At 47.3% G+C, this 16,855-nt stretch overlaps 1 protein-coding gene across 1 annotated transcript; it reads left to right on the top strand.

Annotated features, from left to right (window-relative positions):
• Positions 1-6: 6 nt before the first annotated feature.
• Positions 7-16,843, top strand: ERO1A (endoplasmic reticulum oxidoreductase 1 alpha). Its single transcript, XM_026850109.1, has 12 exons — positions 7-159; positions 6,875-6,994; positions 8,109-8,192; positions 10,093-10,131; positions 10,569-10,645; positions 10,737-10,810; positions 11,134-11,254; positions 11,997-12,034; positions 13,265-13,273; positions 14,316-14,342; positions 14,514-14,606; positions 16,472-16,843. The coding sequence occupies exons 1-12, from the start codon at positions 46-48 to the stop codon at positions 16,720-16,722; spliced, it is 1,047 nt and encodes a 348-aa protein (XP_026705910.1). The 5' UTR covers positions 7-45; the 3' UTR covers positions 16,723-16,843.
• The last annotated feature ends 12 nt before the right edge of the window (positions 16,844-16,855 follow it).

Here is a 16,855-nt window from a genome sequence, read left to right as displayed (position 1 = left end):
TTCTTCAGCCGGTGGCGGTGACGGCGGAGGAGCTGGCGCGGTGCGATGGCGGCGGGTGGCGGGCTGCTGCTGTTGCGGGCGTTGGGATTCGCCGTTCTCCTGTTGCCGGTGGAGCCCCGCGGGCCGCCCAGCGTGGCGGAACGACGCTGCTTCTGCCAGGTGGGTTCTGCGGGGGGCGGACACAGGCACACACAAACCCACGCTCTCGGGGTGGGGGGGTGCGGGTACCTCACTGCTTCGACTCTTGTGCGAGCATCGGAAAGTCTGCTGGGAGGTGGCTAGAGGAAAGGGGAACTTTTACCCACTGTGTCCTCTGCGTTGCTTTCTTAACTGTGTTCTCTCCCTGCCCCCAGCAGGAAAGGTGAGTGTTTCAGCCAGGGGAGCAGTTCTCCCCTAACCACCCAGGTGTCTCTCATCGGATGTTTGAGGGATGTGTGTTGCTATAAAGTCTGGGAGCTGCCTCATCCCCTCTTCTGCAGGTCTGCCTTGCTGGTCCTCCCAGCTCCGCTGGCCAGGAGGGAGCGTGGCTGCAGCAGGTGCCTGCTACCCTGCCATGCCCGGGGGTGAACTGAGCTGCCCTTCTGTAAAGCTCTTCCAGGGTTAGTTCTCCTTGTTGATGTGGCAGGTTTGTTACCCTTCTCTGTTGATGTCCAGGAATGAGAGAACAGGGTATAGTCAACTAAGTGAGGAGGATTTGGGAGAACAGTCACTATGCAGATTCCTTTGGCTTAACTTTGCACAAGCACATTTGCAAGATCGAGGAGTGAGTATGGTATGGCATACTTAGTGCTTTCTTTTTGTTGCCTTTTAAAAAAGGAAGCAATTGTAAAGCCTACTCTTGCTAGATTAAAATTTTAGCACTTAAATGTGAGTTAGAAATTGAGACCGGAGAAGGAAAACAAATGTGATTGTGCACTTGGCTTTGGCTTTGCCTTCGGGGAGGCTCCTTGCACTTCAGTTTCATGTGGAAATGGGAAATACAAGCTATGCTGATAAAGAATTGCAAAGCCTGCGTTTTGATTCTCTGTTGGGTTTCTGCTTGTATTCTTCCTGCTTTACAGTGAAGTTTGTCTCCTGAGGGCTGAAGCCGGAGTGAGGAGTGTGGTACAGGATACGAAGCCTTAACCACTAAAGGGACACACTGACTTAGCAGTGGCTTTCAGGCTGTTTGCCTTAGGTAGGAGGAACTTCCATTGTATTTTGTAAACTCTTGGTTTGTTGCAACACACTTATTGTTTATGAGGTAGCATGTGCTTTGGTTTAGTTTTCAGTACAAGTGTTCAGGTTCAAGATTTTTTTTTCAGACTTGATTGCCTTTGGGACAGTGTGTTATGTAGGGCAGCATTTCTCAGCCTTACTAACCACCTAACCTTTAAAAAACACACTCGGGCTGCCTCCTCTTTCTGTAGAAACTAATCTGCTGATCATCTTGTGCAGAACTGGTCTGGTGGTTCTTACTTACCACCAAATAAAATATAAGGCAAGCCTTAAATGGTGTGTTTTCCCCTCCTTTGTTTGTGTATTTGAAGGCCTGGGTATAGTTGTTGGCTTCCTCCTGCAAACCATCACTTGAGACAGCTTGTCAGATTAAGAAACCTTGATGTAGGGTGAACGGAAGAGCCTTGGCTCATCTGTCAGCCCGTGTTGGGACAGTTGACAAGAGGCACTTTTGTGAGCACTTGCTCTAGCAGTATTTCACACGCTGACTTCAGCGGGCCATCATTCTGGAGTGGGTGTTGCACCCTTGTCTCTACTAAGAGCAATGCTCACCTGCTTTTTTTTTGACTTGTTTTTAGCTCTTCATTTACTTGGAGAGGTTGCTAACCAGTCCTGAAACTCTTATTAGAATCATCCATCTGTTACTAAAAACACTTCAATTTTCACATACTGTTTCTGCTTTCCAATCTGTCTCATTAGTGCTGAGTAACATTTCCATATCGGAGTTCCCTCGAACTTTACAGGCGGCTCATCCCCCACCCAGATATTCCTGTTTGCATTAATGCTGTAGTCAGCTATGAATCAATTCTCCATATTCCTAGTAATTATTACTCATTTGCTGTTTACAGAGTGACGTAGCTGCATTAAGGATGTGCTGCAGGTGTTTGGCAGACTGGGATTTTGATGAGGCTTCCGGGCTGGCCGAGGGCCGCTTTCCTTCGGGGGTGTTTCTGTGGCCAGTACGCTGTCATTAAGGGGGAGCCCAGGCACTGAGAGTTACCTTGCTGTTACCTGAACAGACTTTCAAGCTGCTTTTGCATTCTTGAGTTGGTGTTCGCCCAACAGCCTTCAAGACAGGAATTCATACCTAGCAGGGTTCCCAATCTCAGGAGGGGGTGGCTTGAGAGGTCGCTTCACACAGCACAGAGCAGCTGCAGATCCTTCTTTGCTTGCAGACGCTTGGAGATACCATCTGACAGCACTTCAGCCTCTGCAGTTTGACCCCATCCTGAGGCTCCCATATGAGGTTTGCTTCTGTGTGAGCTCCGGAAGCCCCAGTCCTTGTTTTCTGGACAAAAGATGGGGGAGAAAGTGCCTGGGCCAACATACACAGCTTCCAGGGCAGATGCTGGGCATGACTGGCTAGTGGCTACTTGCTGCAAGTGTGCTGGCAAGGATGAGAGGGAGTCCTAGCTGGGCTGGGTGCTGCGGGCAGGCAGAGCCACCGAGCGCCTGTGCAGGGCGACTGCAGGGAAACTTCTGCTGGGGCAGCAGGGAAAGCGTCTGCTTGCCAGCAGCCTGGGACTGGTGTGGCTTGTTCAGAAGAGCAGGCAGCTGTCGGTGAGGTTGGTACAGGCTAAAACCAACTCCTTAGCCACGGTGGTAGTCCCTTCGCTGTGCCCTAGGGTAGCTGCAAATGGGAGATGCAGAAGGGTTTGCCTTCTTTCCTGCACAGCTGTGCAGTAGGTGATGGTGTGTGGGTCTGGGACGGAGCCCCCAGCAAGAGAAGCAAGCCTTCAGTGCACTGCCCAGGGATCTGTGACACTGCGGGGAAGCAGAAAGAGGTGAGGAGAGCAGACCCATTGGGAGCCTGGGATGGAGGTAGAGGAAGATGAAGCAAAAGGCAAACCCGGGCGTTAGGCGGAGTCCACGTGTGGTGGTGTTCCAAGCTGTTACGCACACGAGGCGGGTACATTGGTGTTAAGCGATTGAGAGTGGCTGTTGTGGAGGTTCCAGGTGAACACCTTCCTCCCTGCTTACTCAGCAGCCAGAGCCTTTTGTGTCTTGTCTGTCCCAGTGGCTCCGTTGTGTCTCTTCCCACTGGGCAAACCCAGCCCTGCCCCTCAGTCTCATGCCAGGCTCTCCCACCTCTGCTGGGTGGAGCGAAACCCGTCGTGGCCGTGCAGCTCAGTGATTCACAGGTGCCAGCAAGCACATGGCACATGTTTGGGACTGGATCAATTTCTGTTTCATCTTAAAGAACTGTTCTAATTATTACAGGCTGAAGATGTAGATAAGTATTTTAGGGAGGTGGGGAGAAAGTGTTTTAAGGCACCACCCATTGCAGGGCATGTTTGACACATGCTGTAGCTCAACTGCTCTGATAGCAGGAATTGAAGTCCAAAACAAATGAGTCTCTTGGGTGCGTGCAAGGATGAAAGAAACAGGTTCTGGGGTGGCAGGCGGTCACAGAGCAAGAAGGAACTTCTGGGGTGAAGAACGTGCCCTGCCAAGTGATCTGATACTGCCCTCTTCCCCATGTCTTAAAGCGGGTTGGGGCTGTTTGGTGGTATCATCGCTGGGGCTTTCTTTCACCTTGGTCTCTGAGGAGAGTGGATATTCTGATTTCTGTACTCCCTTGGCTGTGAGCGTTGGTGCTGTCACCAGGCCTGGCCGAGCTTTCTCAGCAGCCTTAGGAGGCAGAACAGGAAGGTGAGCTGGCTAGAGAAATTGCCTCATTCTGCACAGTCCGACTGAAATCCTCGGAGAAGGAAGTTTTCCCTCTAACTTAAGCAGAGCTCAAGTTTTCCCCAGCACCCCCCTTTGCCTGTGCTGCCCCCCCAGGCATGTTCTTGGTGGGGTTGTGGCTGATCTTCCCACCAGTGCTTTTCTAAACTGAGCAGTGGATATTTTGAGATCTCCAAAGCATGACCCCCATCGACTCTTGAATACTGGTGGGAGTGCTTCACCCTGGATTATTTTCAGGCTGATGTTTTGCCAGGTTGGTTCTGGCTTGAATTGGGCTCTAGATAAGCCTGGTGCAAATGGTGTGTGTTGTGTTTGCACCATGGCTGGGTGCTCTTATGGGGATGTCATCCCATTGGAGTGACATGTTTGTCTAGCATGGATACAGAAAGCAGCTGAAGATTATCCACAATCTTTTTTTAGGCCACTTTTAGACCCAATCTATAAGGTGCCTGCCTCAAAGGATGCCAGGTTTCCAGGAAGTAAAAAATGTGCTTGGTTGCTTTTATGTTGTGGTTGGTTTGGGTTTTTTTAATTTTGAAACAGCTTTAAATTGGGTAACTGGATTAGCAAATTGCGTTTTGTTCGTTGTTTTTTTTTTTTTACAGAGGTGATTCAGGCTAGTGGAAAGCTTAATTGCTATGCTGTTAATCTTCATTACCTTGCAAAACGCCTGACAGAATACAGAATGTGTGTGAGGATGAGGCGGTGGGCTTCAATGGGAACACTAGAGATAGAAGTCGTGGTGCCTTAACCAGAGCAGTTTGCTCAAGTGGAGTGGGGCATTCTGACACGCTCAGATAGATTTCCCTTCATTCCCCCTTAAAATCAGCGTCCAAAATATCAAAGCCCTTTTAGGAAAAAAATCTGTTCCAAAATACGAATTCCTGCTATGGACCAGCCTCGGTCTTGATTCCTTCCCTCTCTGTCCACGCTGTCAGGAAGAAACTTGCTCTTACCTTTAAGGTGTGATATGCTTAATCCAGGCTACTTTTTTCCCCCCCCACTTCCCCATTTCATGTGACTGTGTGCTTTGAGGGCAAGTGCTCCATTTCTCCCCTCCTTCTCGGAAGGAAGGCCAGGAGCTTTATTTCCACAGTAGTAATTATAATAGTTTTATTTAAGTTGATGTGTAGCTGTTGCTGAATTATCTGAGGGCTCCCCGGAAATGCGTCAAGGCAGGTGGCTCATGCTTCTCACGTGGCGCTCTCTTTTCTCTCCGTACATACTTTTCCCTAATTGCAAAAGCAGGAGTTGCACCTTTGCTTTGGATTCATGGAGGCTTTTTCCTGAGGCTTGCAGGATTTTACTCCTTTTTCTGGGTCTGACTGCTGAGATGCCCATGCCTTTGGTCATCTGCTGCCTTTCCTTCAAGAAGGGTGTTTCCTGCTCCTGTTTGCTGTCCCAGGGTGTTCAAGCAGCCCTCAAGCTGGTTGGGTGCTTTAAAAGTCAAAAGAGGGGGAGCCCCTTAAATACAATCCAATGCTTTTTAGATCTTGTGCATCCCCCATCTCCCTATTTGTTCCTGGCCTCCCCAGGGGACCTTTTATGCTACCACTGGGCAGTGTGCCCTGTCACAACTTCACAGGGGTTGCCCGTGCTGATGTTTCCAGGGTTATTCTGCTTGTCTGCTTCCAGCTTTCTTGTGCACAGAGAGAAGGTAGAGCCTGGGCTTAACCCCCCAAAACAGCATCCTGTGGGGTATGTTGTTTCTGTGCTGCCTGCTGCCAGGATTTTGTAGGCTTTCTGGGACAGAAAGCGGCAAGAGGATTTCTTATCACAAACTCTGGCAAACATCCTATTCTTCACCTCGTAAGTTAATACTGATTTAAAACAACTGCCTGATCTTAAAACCCTGAATTTATCTGATACTGGGGAATAGCAGCTTGCCACATGTTCTATTGCTACTTCAACATCCAGGAAAAAAATCTCTGGTGTGTTGTTGAGAGTGAATGAGTACCAATACTTGATTTTGGCCAGGGTGATTTCCCCAAGTACTCGTCAGGGGGTGTGGGGGAAGCAAAACTACTTCTGTGTTGTGTAGCTTTGTCATCCAGACAGTAATCTACGTGTCAGAGACATAGCTGAATTGGTGCTATGTTGTTGTGTTTTGTTTGTTCGTTGGTTGTTTTTTTTTCCTTCAGGGCTTGCACACAGCTTGTTGAGTTGTTCAGGACGATGCAAGAAGTATTGGCTTTCTACATCAGATTTAGAACAAACGTTTTCTTGCCAAATGGCTCTCTGAGGCGGGGAGAGAGACTGCTGCAGTTGCTGTGGTTCTGATTAAATCAAACAAATGGCTGCAGCGCAGCTGGTTAACAACAAGGACTTTCTTTGAGCGCTGTAATCCTCGGTGGCATTATTGTTGCCTAACTGGTCCCTTATGCAAACGCCAGCTCTCATCTGTACGAGAGTGACATCCTGAGGCTGGTCTCAAACAGGAACCTGAGCTGGCGGTGCGTGTGGCTCAGAGCGGTCACAGCAGCCGGTACCCAGCATCGTGCTGGATTTGGCCCTGACAGAAACATCTGCCATCTGCACAACCGTGTCTGTGTGGACAAAGGGCTGTGTGTGTGTGTGTGTGTGTGTGTGTGTGACAGTCTAGTTCAATGTGTCTGTCATCTCTGCTTTTTAGAGATGGAAGTGCCCGTCTGCCTATTATTCCGATTTCAGTGAATTCTAATATATCAATGTGTGTTAGAGGAAAATTGTTCCCAAATAAAACAGCCTCCCCCCAAACAAGTAGTACGGGATGCATCCTAAAGGGTGCATCAAAAGAAATTCTCTGCCAGTTCAGCAGAGCTAGGTTTAGTGTTGTTTAATTCTCGTTAAATTGAACTAGTTGATTCACTGGCAAAAGAAAAAAAAGAAGTTAATTGGTTTATTGTCTGCAGTGTTTAAAAGTACTGGTTAAATTGTTAATATTCTTTTGTGTTTGTTTGTTTTTGTTGTTGTTTTTTTAATCCAACAGGTTACTGGTCATTTAGATGACTGCACCTGTGATGTAGAAACCATTGATGCCTTCAACAACTACAAGCTTTTTCCTAGACTGAATGAACTTCTGGAAAGTGACTATTTTAGATACTACAAGGTAATTTCCTCATGCAAAAATTATATTATTGCCTTAGTTTTGTATGCTGCTGCTTCTTATTTAAAAAAAAAAAATCTTCCTTGAAGTTATGCTGGTCTTAGTACCCCCTTTTTAGTACTGATTTTTAACAATGCAGTCAGCAAGTGTGTGACTCTTCTTTTGTCAGGAGAATTTTAATGTGATACAACACTTCGAAAATAAATTTCATGGTGGTTTTTTTTTTAAAGAGAGAGAATAGAATAATTCTAGTTGGAAAGGATCTGCAGTGATCATCTAGCTCAAAAAAAATCTTGGTAAATGTTAATTGTTTTGGAAGAATGATACTTGATACCAACTCCCAGAAAAGAAAGACTTAAGATTTGTTCAAGAAGTTAATGTACTTTCCCCTTCCAGCTCTGGGATTTGGAACAGAAATAGTAAGATTGGTCTGAATAATGCATGTTTGTGTGTGAAAGCACCAGAAGAAACAGCGGAGCAAGGATTAAAAGAATAACCAGTCCTGATAACAAGGACAGGAGTGATAGCAATCAGTTTGGTAAATGCCAAGGAATTATTTGTTCCTGTCAAGCCCTTGCACACTTAACAGCCCAGCACACAGATGACAGCAGAAGACCTGTGCTCTGGCCACAGGAGAATGGCAGCAAGGCTCAGCACATCCTCTTCCTGCTCCTCTAACAGGGAGGCAGGCTGTAGTCCTAAGATGCCCCAAACAAGGAAACTAAATCAGTGGGGAGAGAACTTCCCTTAAGATTCTCAGAGAATGAACTGAGCAACATTCCAAGGCCAAAGATTGCCCTGGAGTAACGGTTGGCCCTTAAAGGGTACAACCCCCCTGCCCAAACCCCAGTTTGTCATTGCTCAGCAGGAGCCTCAGGATGCGATTAGGAGTCGGTGGCCTGGGTGTCCTGTCCCCTGTGTTACCACAAACACACCTCACTCCCTTTAAGATAAATAAGTATCTGTTTCCACTCTCACTGCACTCAACCATGCACTAAGTCTCGTTATCTGAAGTCTTGCGCTAAGGCACTGAAGATGTGTGTTGGTAAACTGTGGTGTGGAAGGTCGGCTTGGTTGCATGGAGGAAACGTGTAATAGGATAATATATTATTTGTAGGTAAACTTAAAGAAACCTTGTCCTTTTTGGAATGACAACAGTCACTGTGGAATAAGAGACTGTGCCGTAAAGCCCTGCCCATCTGTAAGTACCAAATCCGTTCTTTTACCTCTTTTCTATATTTGGCTCTCGCAGGGCAAGAAGAAGAAGCAGGCAAAGGACTGTTTTTTGTTTTTTTTTTTTTCTTGTTATTGTAACCATAGCAAAACTGTGGCTCTGATGGAGCTTTCTTAGGTGCAGTCATACTGGTACCTGTGAGAAAAGCCCAAATGTTGAATTCTGAAAACTGAAAGAAAAGCTAGGCTTTTAATAGCTGACCCTCCATGAATGGCCAAAAACTTGTCCTAATCCCTCTATTTTTGGTATTAGTGAGACAATTCTTGGGCAGATCCACTGTCATTACAGGAAGTGCCTCTTGTCTTAATTGCCAGGATGTTCACGCTGTTGGCCTGTGAGCTACGCTGTGGTTTGCAGTTTTGGCTGACAAATTTGACCTTTCCAGTCCTCTGTATACGTGAAATGGCTCTTCCAGCGTCCTCTGTTTCCCAGCACAAAAGCAAACGCCCTTGTCCCCGTATCCTGGACAAAAGGGGTTTGTTAGCTGAGCTAAAAGAAAACATCTTGACTGCAGGTGTCTGCCTGAATAAAAGGGGATGAGAAAGTGAGTGAATCAGAATTTGGTCGCTGGGTTGATGGGGGTGGTGAAAACACCACCCAGCCTGGCTTCTGCTCTCGTTCCTGGGTCTCTAGAGCAGTCACAGTGGACACTAACAGTGCACAGGGTACATACACCCTGCTGACAGGGCGATGGGTGTTTGGGGTGAGAGCGCCCTCCTGTCCCTACCTGCACCCATTTTTCCCAACTCGCTGGTTTCTTTTCACATTATGATTTAGTGTGCTGCAGTGAAACGGGTGTCTGTCCCCCTCACCTGGCAATTCTGTGATAACCTGACAGAGTGTAGTTGTTGGCTGAAAAAAAATAAATCTTGGTTGATACGACACCTTGAAACAATCTGGTACAGGGGTGTGTGGGCATCACTCTAAATTCTGATACATACATTAAATTCATTTGTTTTTCCAGCAACTACCCTACCCCTGCAACAAGTACTCTCTGCTTCCCTAGTCTTCAAAAAGCACCTATTACAGACCCAAAATGGAGTGATGATTTTTTTTGTTGTTCTCAACCTTAAACATTGTTTACTTTTTTCCTTAAAAAGGATGGTTTTGGTAATGAGTATGACCAATATGATGGAGTAATGTTACAATTATGTTAGTAGTGGCTAGAAGTTGTTCTTATTTTAAGAACTGTCTGTGTCACTGCTGGTTTTAATTATTTTGATTTGGGTCCATTTCGTTCTGGAAGCAACAAAAATAACTCTTATTCATTGCTTAATCTTTCCCTTCCTGTGCTTCTTGCCATCATAGTATTTGCTCCAGCAGCGTAGAAGTGGTTTTATTGCCTTCCTGCTGGTAGAGGAAATGGAAGTTGAGGACAATTTAGGGCCTGATTGTCTTGTGTGTACTGCTCGGGCTGTGTGGGGCTGAGAAGCCTGACATTATGTGATGAAGTGGTAGAAGGGACGTGTTTGAATGACATGCAATATCTAAGGAGGTGCCTGGGCTCCTGCCAGGAGCAGCGGCATCACCGGGATACAGGATGTCAGCCACCAGCTGACCAGAGGCAACTCCAGCTCCTCTGAAGTTTACGTTGGCTTCCCCAACTTCACGCTTAGGTAAGCAAAACATAACCTGACGTAGCACCTGTGGAAGGCTGCTGACCTTTTGAGGAGACCTGTGAAAAATCAAAATAAAACACCAAGAATATTGCTCAACCTTAGTCTGTGGAGGAGCCAGAAACAGGAAAGTGTTGTAAGCTGAGCTGAGCGCTTTGATTACCTTCTAGAAACTGTGGTAACCTTCCTAATCTTTCTCAAAGATCACACATCAGCCCCACATGTAGCACAGGCTTAATTCTGTCTTTCAGGATGAAGTCCCTGATGGAATCAGATCTGGAAGTTACAAGGTAGGTGTGTCTGCATGCACAAAATGACACAGATTTGTGTCACTGCAGCCTTAATCAGATGGGCAATATTTACGGCTAAATTTTTACCCTTTTTAAGTGTTTGGCATGCTGTGGAGCCTTTGAGTGAGCTGTCCTGGTGTCAGGTATTCCCCTCCACGAACGCAGAGCAGTTTAGCAGACTTCTCCACGAGCCCGTGTCGTCAGGCACAAAATGCTCCTGTGGCAGTGCCAGAGGCTGCTGTGAGTCCCTGCAACAGTCATCACAATTGCATAAGCCTCTGAATATCTGCAGACATCCTGTGGAAATACAGGGTGGGATGAATCATAAAAGTGTTTCTGATGCTTAAACTGGTTAGTGCCTTAAAGGTGGAATTGTAACAGCAGAAAAACTGCTTTTTAATCTTCCTCTCTCCCCACCCCTTTGCTTTTCAACCCAGTATTCAGAAGAAGCCAGTAACCTTGCTGAAGAATGTGAAGAAGCCAAGAGGCTCGGAGCTGTTGATGGCTCTCTGAGGTTTGACTTCTTTTTTGACAATCTTTCCTTGTCTTGAAGGAAACCTAGTATCTGTGCTCTTTCTGACAGTTTTTTTCCACTTTTCTTGCAGCAAGGAAACCCAGCAGGCCGTGCTCCGGTGGAGTCGGCACGATGACTCTTCAGACAGCTTCTGCGAAGCTGATGGTATAGGGACCTGTTTGATCTGACAAGTCTTGTAATGGGATTTTAAACACCTCTGCAGAACTTTCAGGCCAATGTGTGATATTTCAGCAAGCCTGGAGTGTAGATAGCATTTCTTCTCTTTTCTACCACACACACCCCCACCCACCCCTCAGTATTTTGGAAGTAATACAGTGGAAACATTATGTAGCAAATATTATTCACCTGCCTGTAGAGGGTGGAGCTGGTGTCTCTGCAAGACTGTTGGGGATATGAAGGGATCAGCCTGGGAAGATGGCATGTTCCTGCAGAAGTTTTTGTCACTGACTCTCCACTCTGCTTCGCAGATATCTCTTCTCCCGACGCGGAGTACGTGGATTTACTCTTGAATCCAGAACGCTATACTGGCTACAAAGGGCCGGACGCCTGGAAAATTTGGAACAGTATTTATGAAGAAAACTGCTTCAAGTAGGTGCTTTGGGAGACAGGTTCTGCGAACCTACAGTTGCTGACCCTTACAGCAGGGCTGCAGGTGCTTTAGCTGCTCTATTTGTCCCCATCCTCCTATTTTTGTCGCGATGCCTGTGCAGTGCAGGCTGTCAGAGGAGGGGACGAGCTATGCAGCTGCCCCACGAGCCCCCCTTGGCTGTCTTTCAGACCACAGCTTGCCCTGGTGTGGGCTCTGGTGTGAGCCCTGACACAGGGTGCACCAGCAGCCTGGCAGGGTGGGGCGTGTCCCTCATGCGATGTACTCCTGGGCACCCAGTCCAGTCCTCCCTGGCCATTGCAGGGAGCACTCTCCCCAGTCTCTGCCCAGTTTGAATTCTGCTGTGGGCACCTCTGGGGCTGACACATTGTACAGGTGGGTGCTGGACGGTGGTCTTGCCTGCTGGGATCTCTAGTGATTTCCTCCCTGTTCGTAGTAACATACCGTGTTGCACCCAGGCCGTGGGATAATGTCCACTAGCACCTCCGTAGACACTTGGGTTTTCCTAGCTGTTCTTTACAAAGAAAGAAAGGGGAGGGGGGGAGAAAGCTTTGCTCAGACAGGAAAGGGGTAGAGCAAAATGTGGCTAACGCACAGAAGGAAATCTAAGAATTCCTTAGGCTGAGTGCAGAGAAATAACTACTTCTGCTGTGCTGTGTTTCTGCACAGAAATGAGACAGTCACTTATTTACCTATCTTAATGATTTTTTTTTTTTTTCTTAGGCCTCAGAATGTAAAAAGACCTTTGGCATCTGGTAGAGGTGAGTCATCTGTCTCACTAAGTGGTTTAGTAGTGTACTGATCTTAGCTCCACGAACACTAAATGCTCTCTGAGCTGCTTCTACTGAATGTGAAATATGTTGTAGTGCTTGATCAAGTGTAGAATTTTATGGGTAACACAAGGGCACCTGGAAGTGTGGCTCTCTAGCATCCATCACAAAGAAAGGAAGTCTCCTCCACTCCTGGAAGGAATGTGAGTTTTGGAGAGACTAGGGGCAGGACTGAACCCTGAGCTCTTCCCGGGTCCCTGGTTTCTGCGCGTGGCAATGCCAAACCCTCTGTAATGGTCTGAAATGAGAACCTGACTGGGATCCTCCATGGAAACCATCCAGTAAGAGAAACTCTGCCCTGGAGGCTAAAGCTAGACAGTGTAAATGAGAGTGGGGAAGGGTTTTGGAAGCTGAGCTTCTTGCCCAAGGCTGTCAAGAGACCCCATGTCTCCTGATGCCCCATCCTGCCCAGACATCTGGAACATCATTGACCCCACTCCCCATTCGTTTGACCTGAACATCCCTCCAGCAGTACCCTCTGGGGTGATCTCTTGCTTTTCCCCAAGCTGTGGAGATGCTTCTTCCCCTCCCTTGACCCTTGTGCAAAGAAAGAGCTGCTTCAGGAGCGGCCCTAGTGAAGGAAATGTACAGTGTCCTTTAAAATATCAGTCCTTCCTTTGACCAGCTCTGTTTAGGGCAAGATCAGTATGAAATAATACAGGTATGTTGAGGGGAGAGGGAAGGACGGCTGCTTTGCAAATGAGGAAGCAGGAGGACGTGAAAATAGAGGATCTGACACCTGCCAGAGTTGTTGCAAGCGACTAATAAACTGCAAGAAGTGGGGATGAGGTCTTTGAGCATCCTGCCAGAGGTCATACAGGAGATCTCTGGCAGAGGGAGACATTTGCATCCCTTGTTTTCTGGTTTCTGCTTCAGCTGTCTGGTGGTTTTACTTCCTTTGCAAATATTGATCCCTCCTGCATTGGTCAGGTTATTCAGTAGTATTGCTCATCTGATATATTCCCTGCTGCCGTTTGAGATGATGTTTTCTGTGTTCAGAACATTTCTAAACCTCCCCGGAGAGGCTCCTTTTCTTGTCAGAGCAGATTAATGGAGCAGTCTTAATGCTTGTGCTTTGGAGTTTAATTTTGGTCATGTGTAATTTTTATCTCCTCTTTTCTCTCCCTCCACCACCTGTGCCTTTTTTTTTTTCATCTGGAGATGACGGAGGTGAGTGGCACTCTGTTTGTTTTCACTGATAGCATGATAAAGACACCCCATTTGTTTCTGTTGTCACGAGCTGTACCATTAGATAATGCACCTGGTTAGCAAAGTCATTATTCAGGCAAAATCAGAAATTGTCTTGAAATCCTGCTGTGTTCAGGATCCTGTGGAGAGATCCCTCAGAGCTCTCCGTCCCTGAGGCCAGCTCAGCCTTGTGTGGGGGCCTTTAAAACCATCAACAGATTTTTTTTTTTTTTTTAAGAGTACAAGTCCCATTTGAAAAATCAAGTCAGTGAAGTGTCATAAGCCTTCACAGGACTTGTGTTGTGGGTTTGGGTGTCTTTTGGTTGGGGTGTTGTGTTTTGGGGTTTTTTTGGTTTTTTTCAGCACTTGTTATTGCTGAGAAAGCAGCTCTCCGGCTGGAGCTTTGCAAAGACTTGTAGTCCCAACAGCCTCTGGATGATGGCTGGTAGGAGCTGGGTTCCCAACTCCCTTAGGCCCTGTGGGGCTCTCGTTTGGGAAGAGCTGTGCCCTGCAGCTCTTTGCCCTCTGAAGCACTGGACCTGTGTATCTGACATATCTTTGTCTCCAAATTATCTCCAAATCCATCTTTATGTTCTCCAGATTACTTTCAAGCATATATTAGGGGGCAGTGTGAAACACTGCCTTGTGCAATTGTACACACTTGATTGCAGTGTTTTATTTTTAATAAAAATCCCTGTCTCCCCATCCTACCAGAAGATAAGTGACCTGTGGTCCTTGTTTCCCCCTATGCTGTGCTGTTCTGCAGCACTTCTGCCCCTGCCAGCCCTTACTGGGAAAGGCCACGTGCTGTGTTTAGCTGCTGCCACACTGTGTTACAGAAAGAAGCGTCAGTCAGAAGAGTGGGGAGGAAAACTGTTTTCTCGCTCTTGTAACACTCCTCTCCCTGCTTCTACAAACCAGAGTTGGCAGAGATCCTCTGGGGACTGGCCTCAGAGGTGCATTCAGGGCAGCAGGCTTGACTAGTACTCTCAAACTAATGTGCTTGTTTTCCTTTTCTTTCCAGGGCATATGTTTTACAAGTGGCTGCAAGGTAATCCCTTTTTCTAAACTTGATTAATTTACTGAGATAAATGCAAAAACGGCCAGGGAGGGGTGGGGAGTGACTGGCTGCCCTCAGGTGGGATTAGATTTCTGTCTGACAGCCAGGAGAGGAAAATTCAACGTATGTTTTCAGGCTCATGAAGTGACCATCTCTTTTCAGGTGTCTGTGTAGAGAAGCGAGCTTTCTACAGACTTGTTTCTGGTCTCCATGCAAGCATCAACATCCATTTGAGTGCCAGGTACCTTTTACAAGGTAAAGGCTACTTTCTGCCTTGGCTCTCCTGCCTCGCTCCTAAACTGACACTTCTGTGGCTCTGCTAAATGTCACCTGGAGCCTGTTCCAGCCTACTTCTGGGCTCCTCTCTTCCCTCCCTCAGCAGGGACTGCGTAACAGAATTAACAAGGCAGTTAGCCCAGGCCTTCAGGTCTGAAAAGGGCTGTGCTGTGCTCTGTACCAAGACTTCCAGCACATTTCTTCTGGTTTTCCCCCAAGGTTATTTTGGAGTGGGTTTCTGACTGCATATCAAGGCTGTCCCTTCCTAGCCCATCTTCCTGATGGTCAGTTTAGCAGTCATCTCCTCTAGACTATGAAATGCTCAGCTGGGCTTTCCCAAGACCCTCAATCCATTTCCACCTGCCATTTCTGTTTTGTGTGCTTTCAATAGCTATCTGAGGAATCTAAATTTCAACTCTGGGGTTGAAAATCGAGGGGGGGGTGTGAAAACTTGATTTGTGTGGCCAAAGGCTGCGTCCTGCAGCGTGGGGTGCAGGTTCTGTCTGACTTCTCGAAGAATTTGGTAGTTTAGAGTGTTACTTGTGGACCAAGCCTACGACCTTTATTTTGCTAAAGCTTACAAAAAATCAAGGGTGGATTTAGAGACAGCTGTTGGAATTTGGAGAAGTCATTTAGGTTTAACTAAGTAATTATAGTTAAGTCTCTATGGCCCACGTAGGCCTCGCCTTGATGTGAGTTAGACTTGGTTAGAGTTGGGAGATACAATAACAAGAGAAACATCAAAGGCAAGAAGTGAGCTGGGACTGCAGAGAGGATTAGGAAAATAAGGTTGGCTACAGGCAGCCAAGTACACGTCATTTGTCTGGCTGGTGTAGAAAGGGATCGCCTCTGTTGGGGAGAGGCTATGGAAAGTGATCTCTGCTCCGAGGAGACACCCCTTGGCTCAGCTTGGGCCCACGCAGGGGTTTCCACCTGCAGACGCCCCATGGTCGCCTTGTTGAGAGCCTGCCTGGGCTCTAGAGTTGGGACTGGTTATCCTCTGAGGATTTGGAAGAGAAAATTTCTCCCATTTTTTCATTTTTATACAGCAGTTTGATATGACTGTATTATGTCTTCCACTACATACTTTATATAATCTTAAGTACACAATAGGATGAGCAAACAGAAATATTCTTTGTGAAACCTGTGGGCTTCATAATGGAAAACAGAGCCCGGTCTCCTCCGATCCTTGGCTGCTTTTGTTCTCCTGCATTTCCATAGCAGAAGGAATTCTCTCAATGTCCCTGTTGGTCTGGGAGCCTTCCAACCTCTGGCCCCCATGCTGTGCTGGGAAGGAGCCTGATCCAGAGGCCTGCCCAGTCTGCCCCTGCAGAGGCTCAGCCTAAAGCAGAGACCGTTTTCAAGTTCTGCAGCAGGTCGGTGGCTTTTGTGGGCAGGAATGGAGGAACGAAGGGACCTTCAGAGCCCACCAGCAACTGCCACCCAGCCCTTGTCACTTGTAGCGAATGTTGAGCTCTCGCCAGCATCCACAGGTTTCAAAAACCATCAGGTCACCTGATGAGAAACTCTTCAACTGATATAACTCCGTTTAAAATGGGCAGCCGCCGTTTTTAGCTTTTGCTTCTAAGCCTGGCTTATGTTTTCAACCAGCCAACAAAGCCCTGCAGGAGTTCCGTGTTTGTTGGCCTTTGAGTTTGGTTAAAAGCACGATTCTTTTGAACAATTTGCAGTTCATGAAAGGGCTGTGGCTATTCTAAAGCTCGGATCTCCCTGGTTTGAGTCACGGGTCCCCGTTCAGTGGGATGGTGGGAGGAGGTGAACCACAACCACGCCCATCCGCCTCATGCCACTGGTTGGGTTTTTGGGTTTTTTTCCTCTCTCAGATACGTGGTCAGAGAAGAAATGGGGCCCCAACGTTACAGAGTTCCGGCAGAGATTTGATGAAGTCATCACCAGAGGGGAAGGTCCCAGAAGACTCAAGAACCTGTATTTTCTCTACCTGATAGAGCTGCGGGCCCTATCCAAAGTGCTGCCGTTCTTTGAGCGCCCGGCGTTCCAGCTGTACACGGGGAATAAAAGTCACGATGCGGAAATGAAAAACCTATTGCTGGAAATTCTCCATCTGGCCAAGTAATTACATTCAGTACCCGGGGAGAATGGCTCTTTTGACCCTGGCATCTCTGAGCATGCTTAACCTTTCGCTTAAAGCCCCTGGAAAAGCAGGTTCTGGGGTCGTATTCATAGTGGGATAGTGTGATTTGTACGGT

Source organism: Athene cunicularia (assembly GCF_003259725.1).
Source record: "Athene cunicularia isolate RWA chromosome 5 unlocalized genomic scaffold, athCun1 chr5_part1, whole genome shotgun sequence".
NCBI classification, from domain to species: Eukaryota; Metazoa; Chordata; class Aves; order Strigiformes; family Strigidae; genus Athene; species Athene cunicularia.
The sequence above is the reverse complement of the archived record's forward strand: the minus strand, read 5'-3'. Positions and strand labels throughout refer to the sequence as shown.

What these genes read in the sequence shown, in the direction of transcription:
- ERO1A (XM_026850109.1), top strand. Translation starts at nt 46, where the DNA reads ATGGCGGCGGGTGGCGGGCTGCTGCTGTTGCGGGCGTTGGGATTCGCC. An exon ending in TCAGATCTGGAAGTTACAAG is followed by an intron (nt 10,132 to 10,568) that starts GTAGGTGTGTCT and finishes TTTTCAACCCAG; the next exon opens with TATTCAGAAGAAGCCAGTAA. An exon ending in GCTGTTGATGGCTCTCTGAG is followed by an intron (nt 10,646 to 10,736) that starts GTTTGACTTCTT and finishes CTTTTCTTGCAG; the next exon opens with CAAGGAAACCCAGCAGGCCG.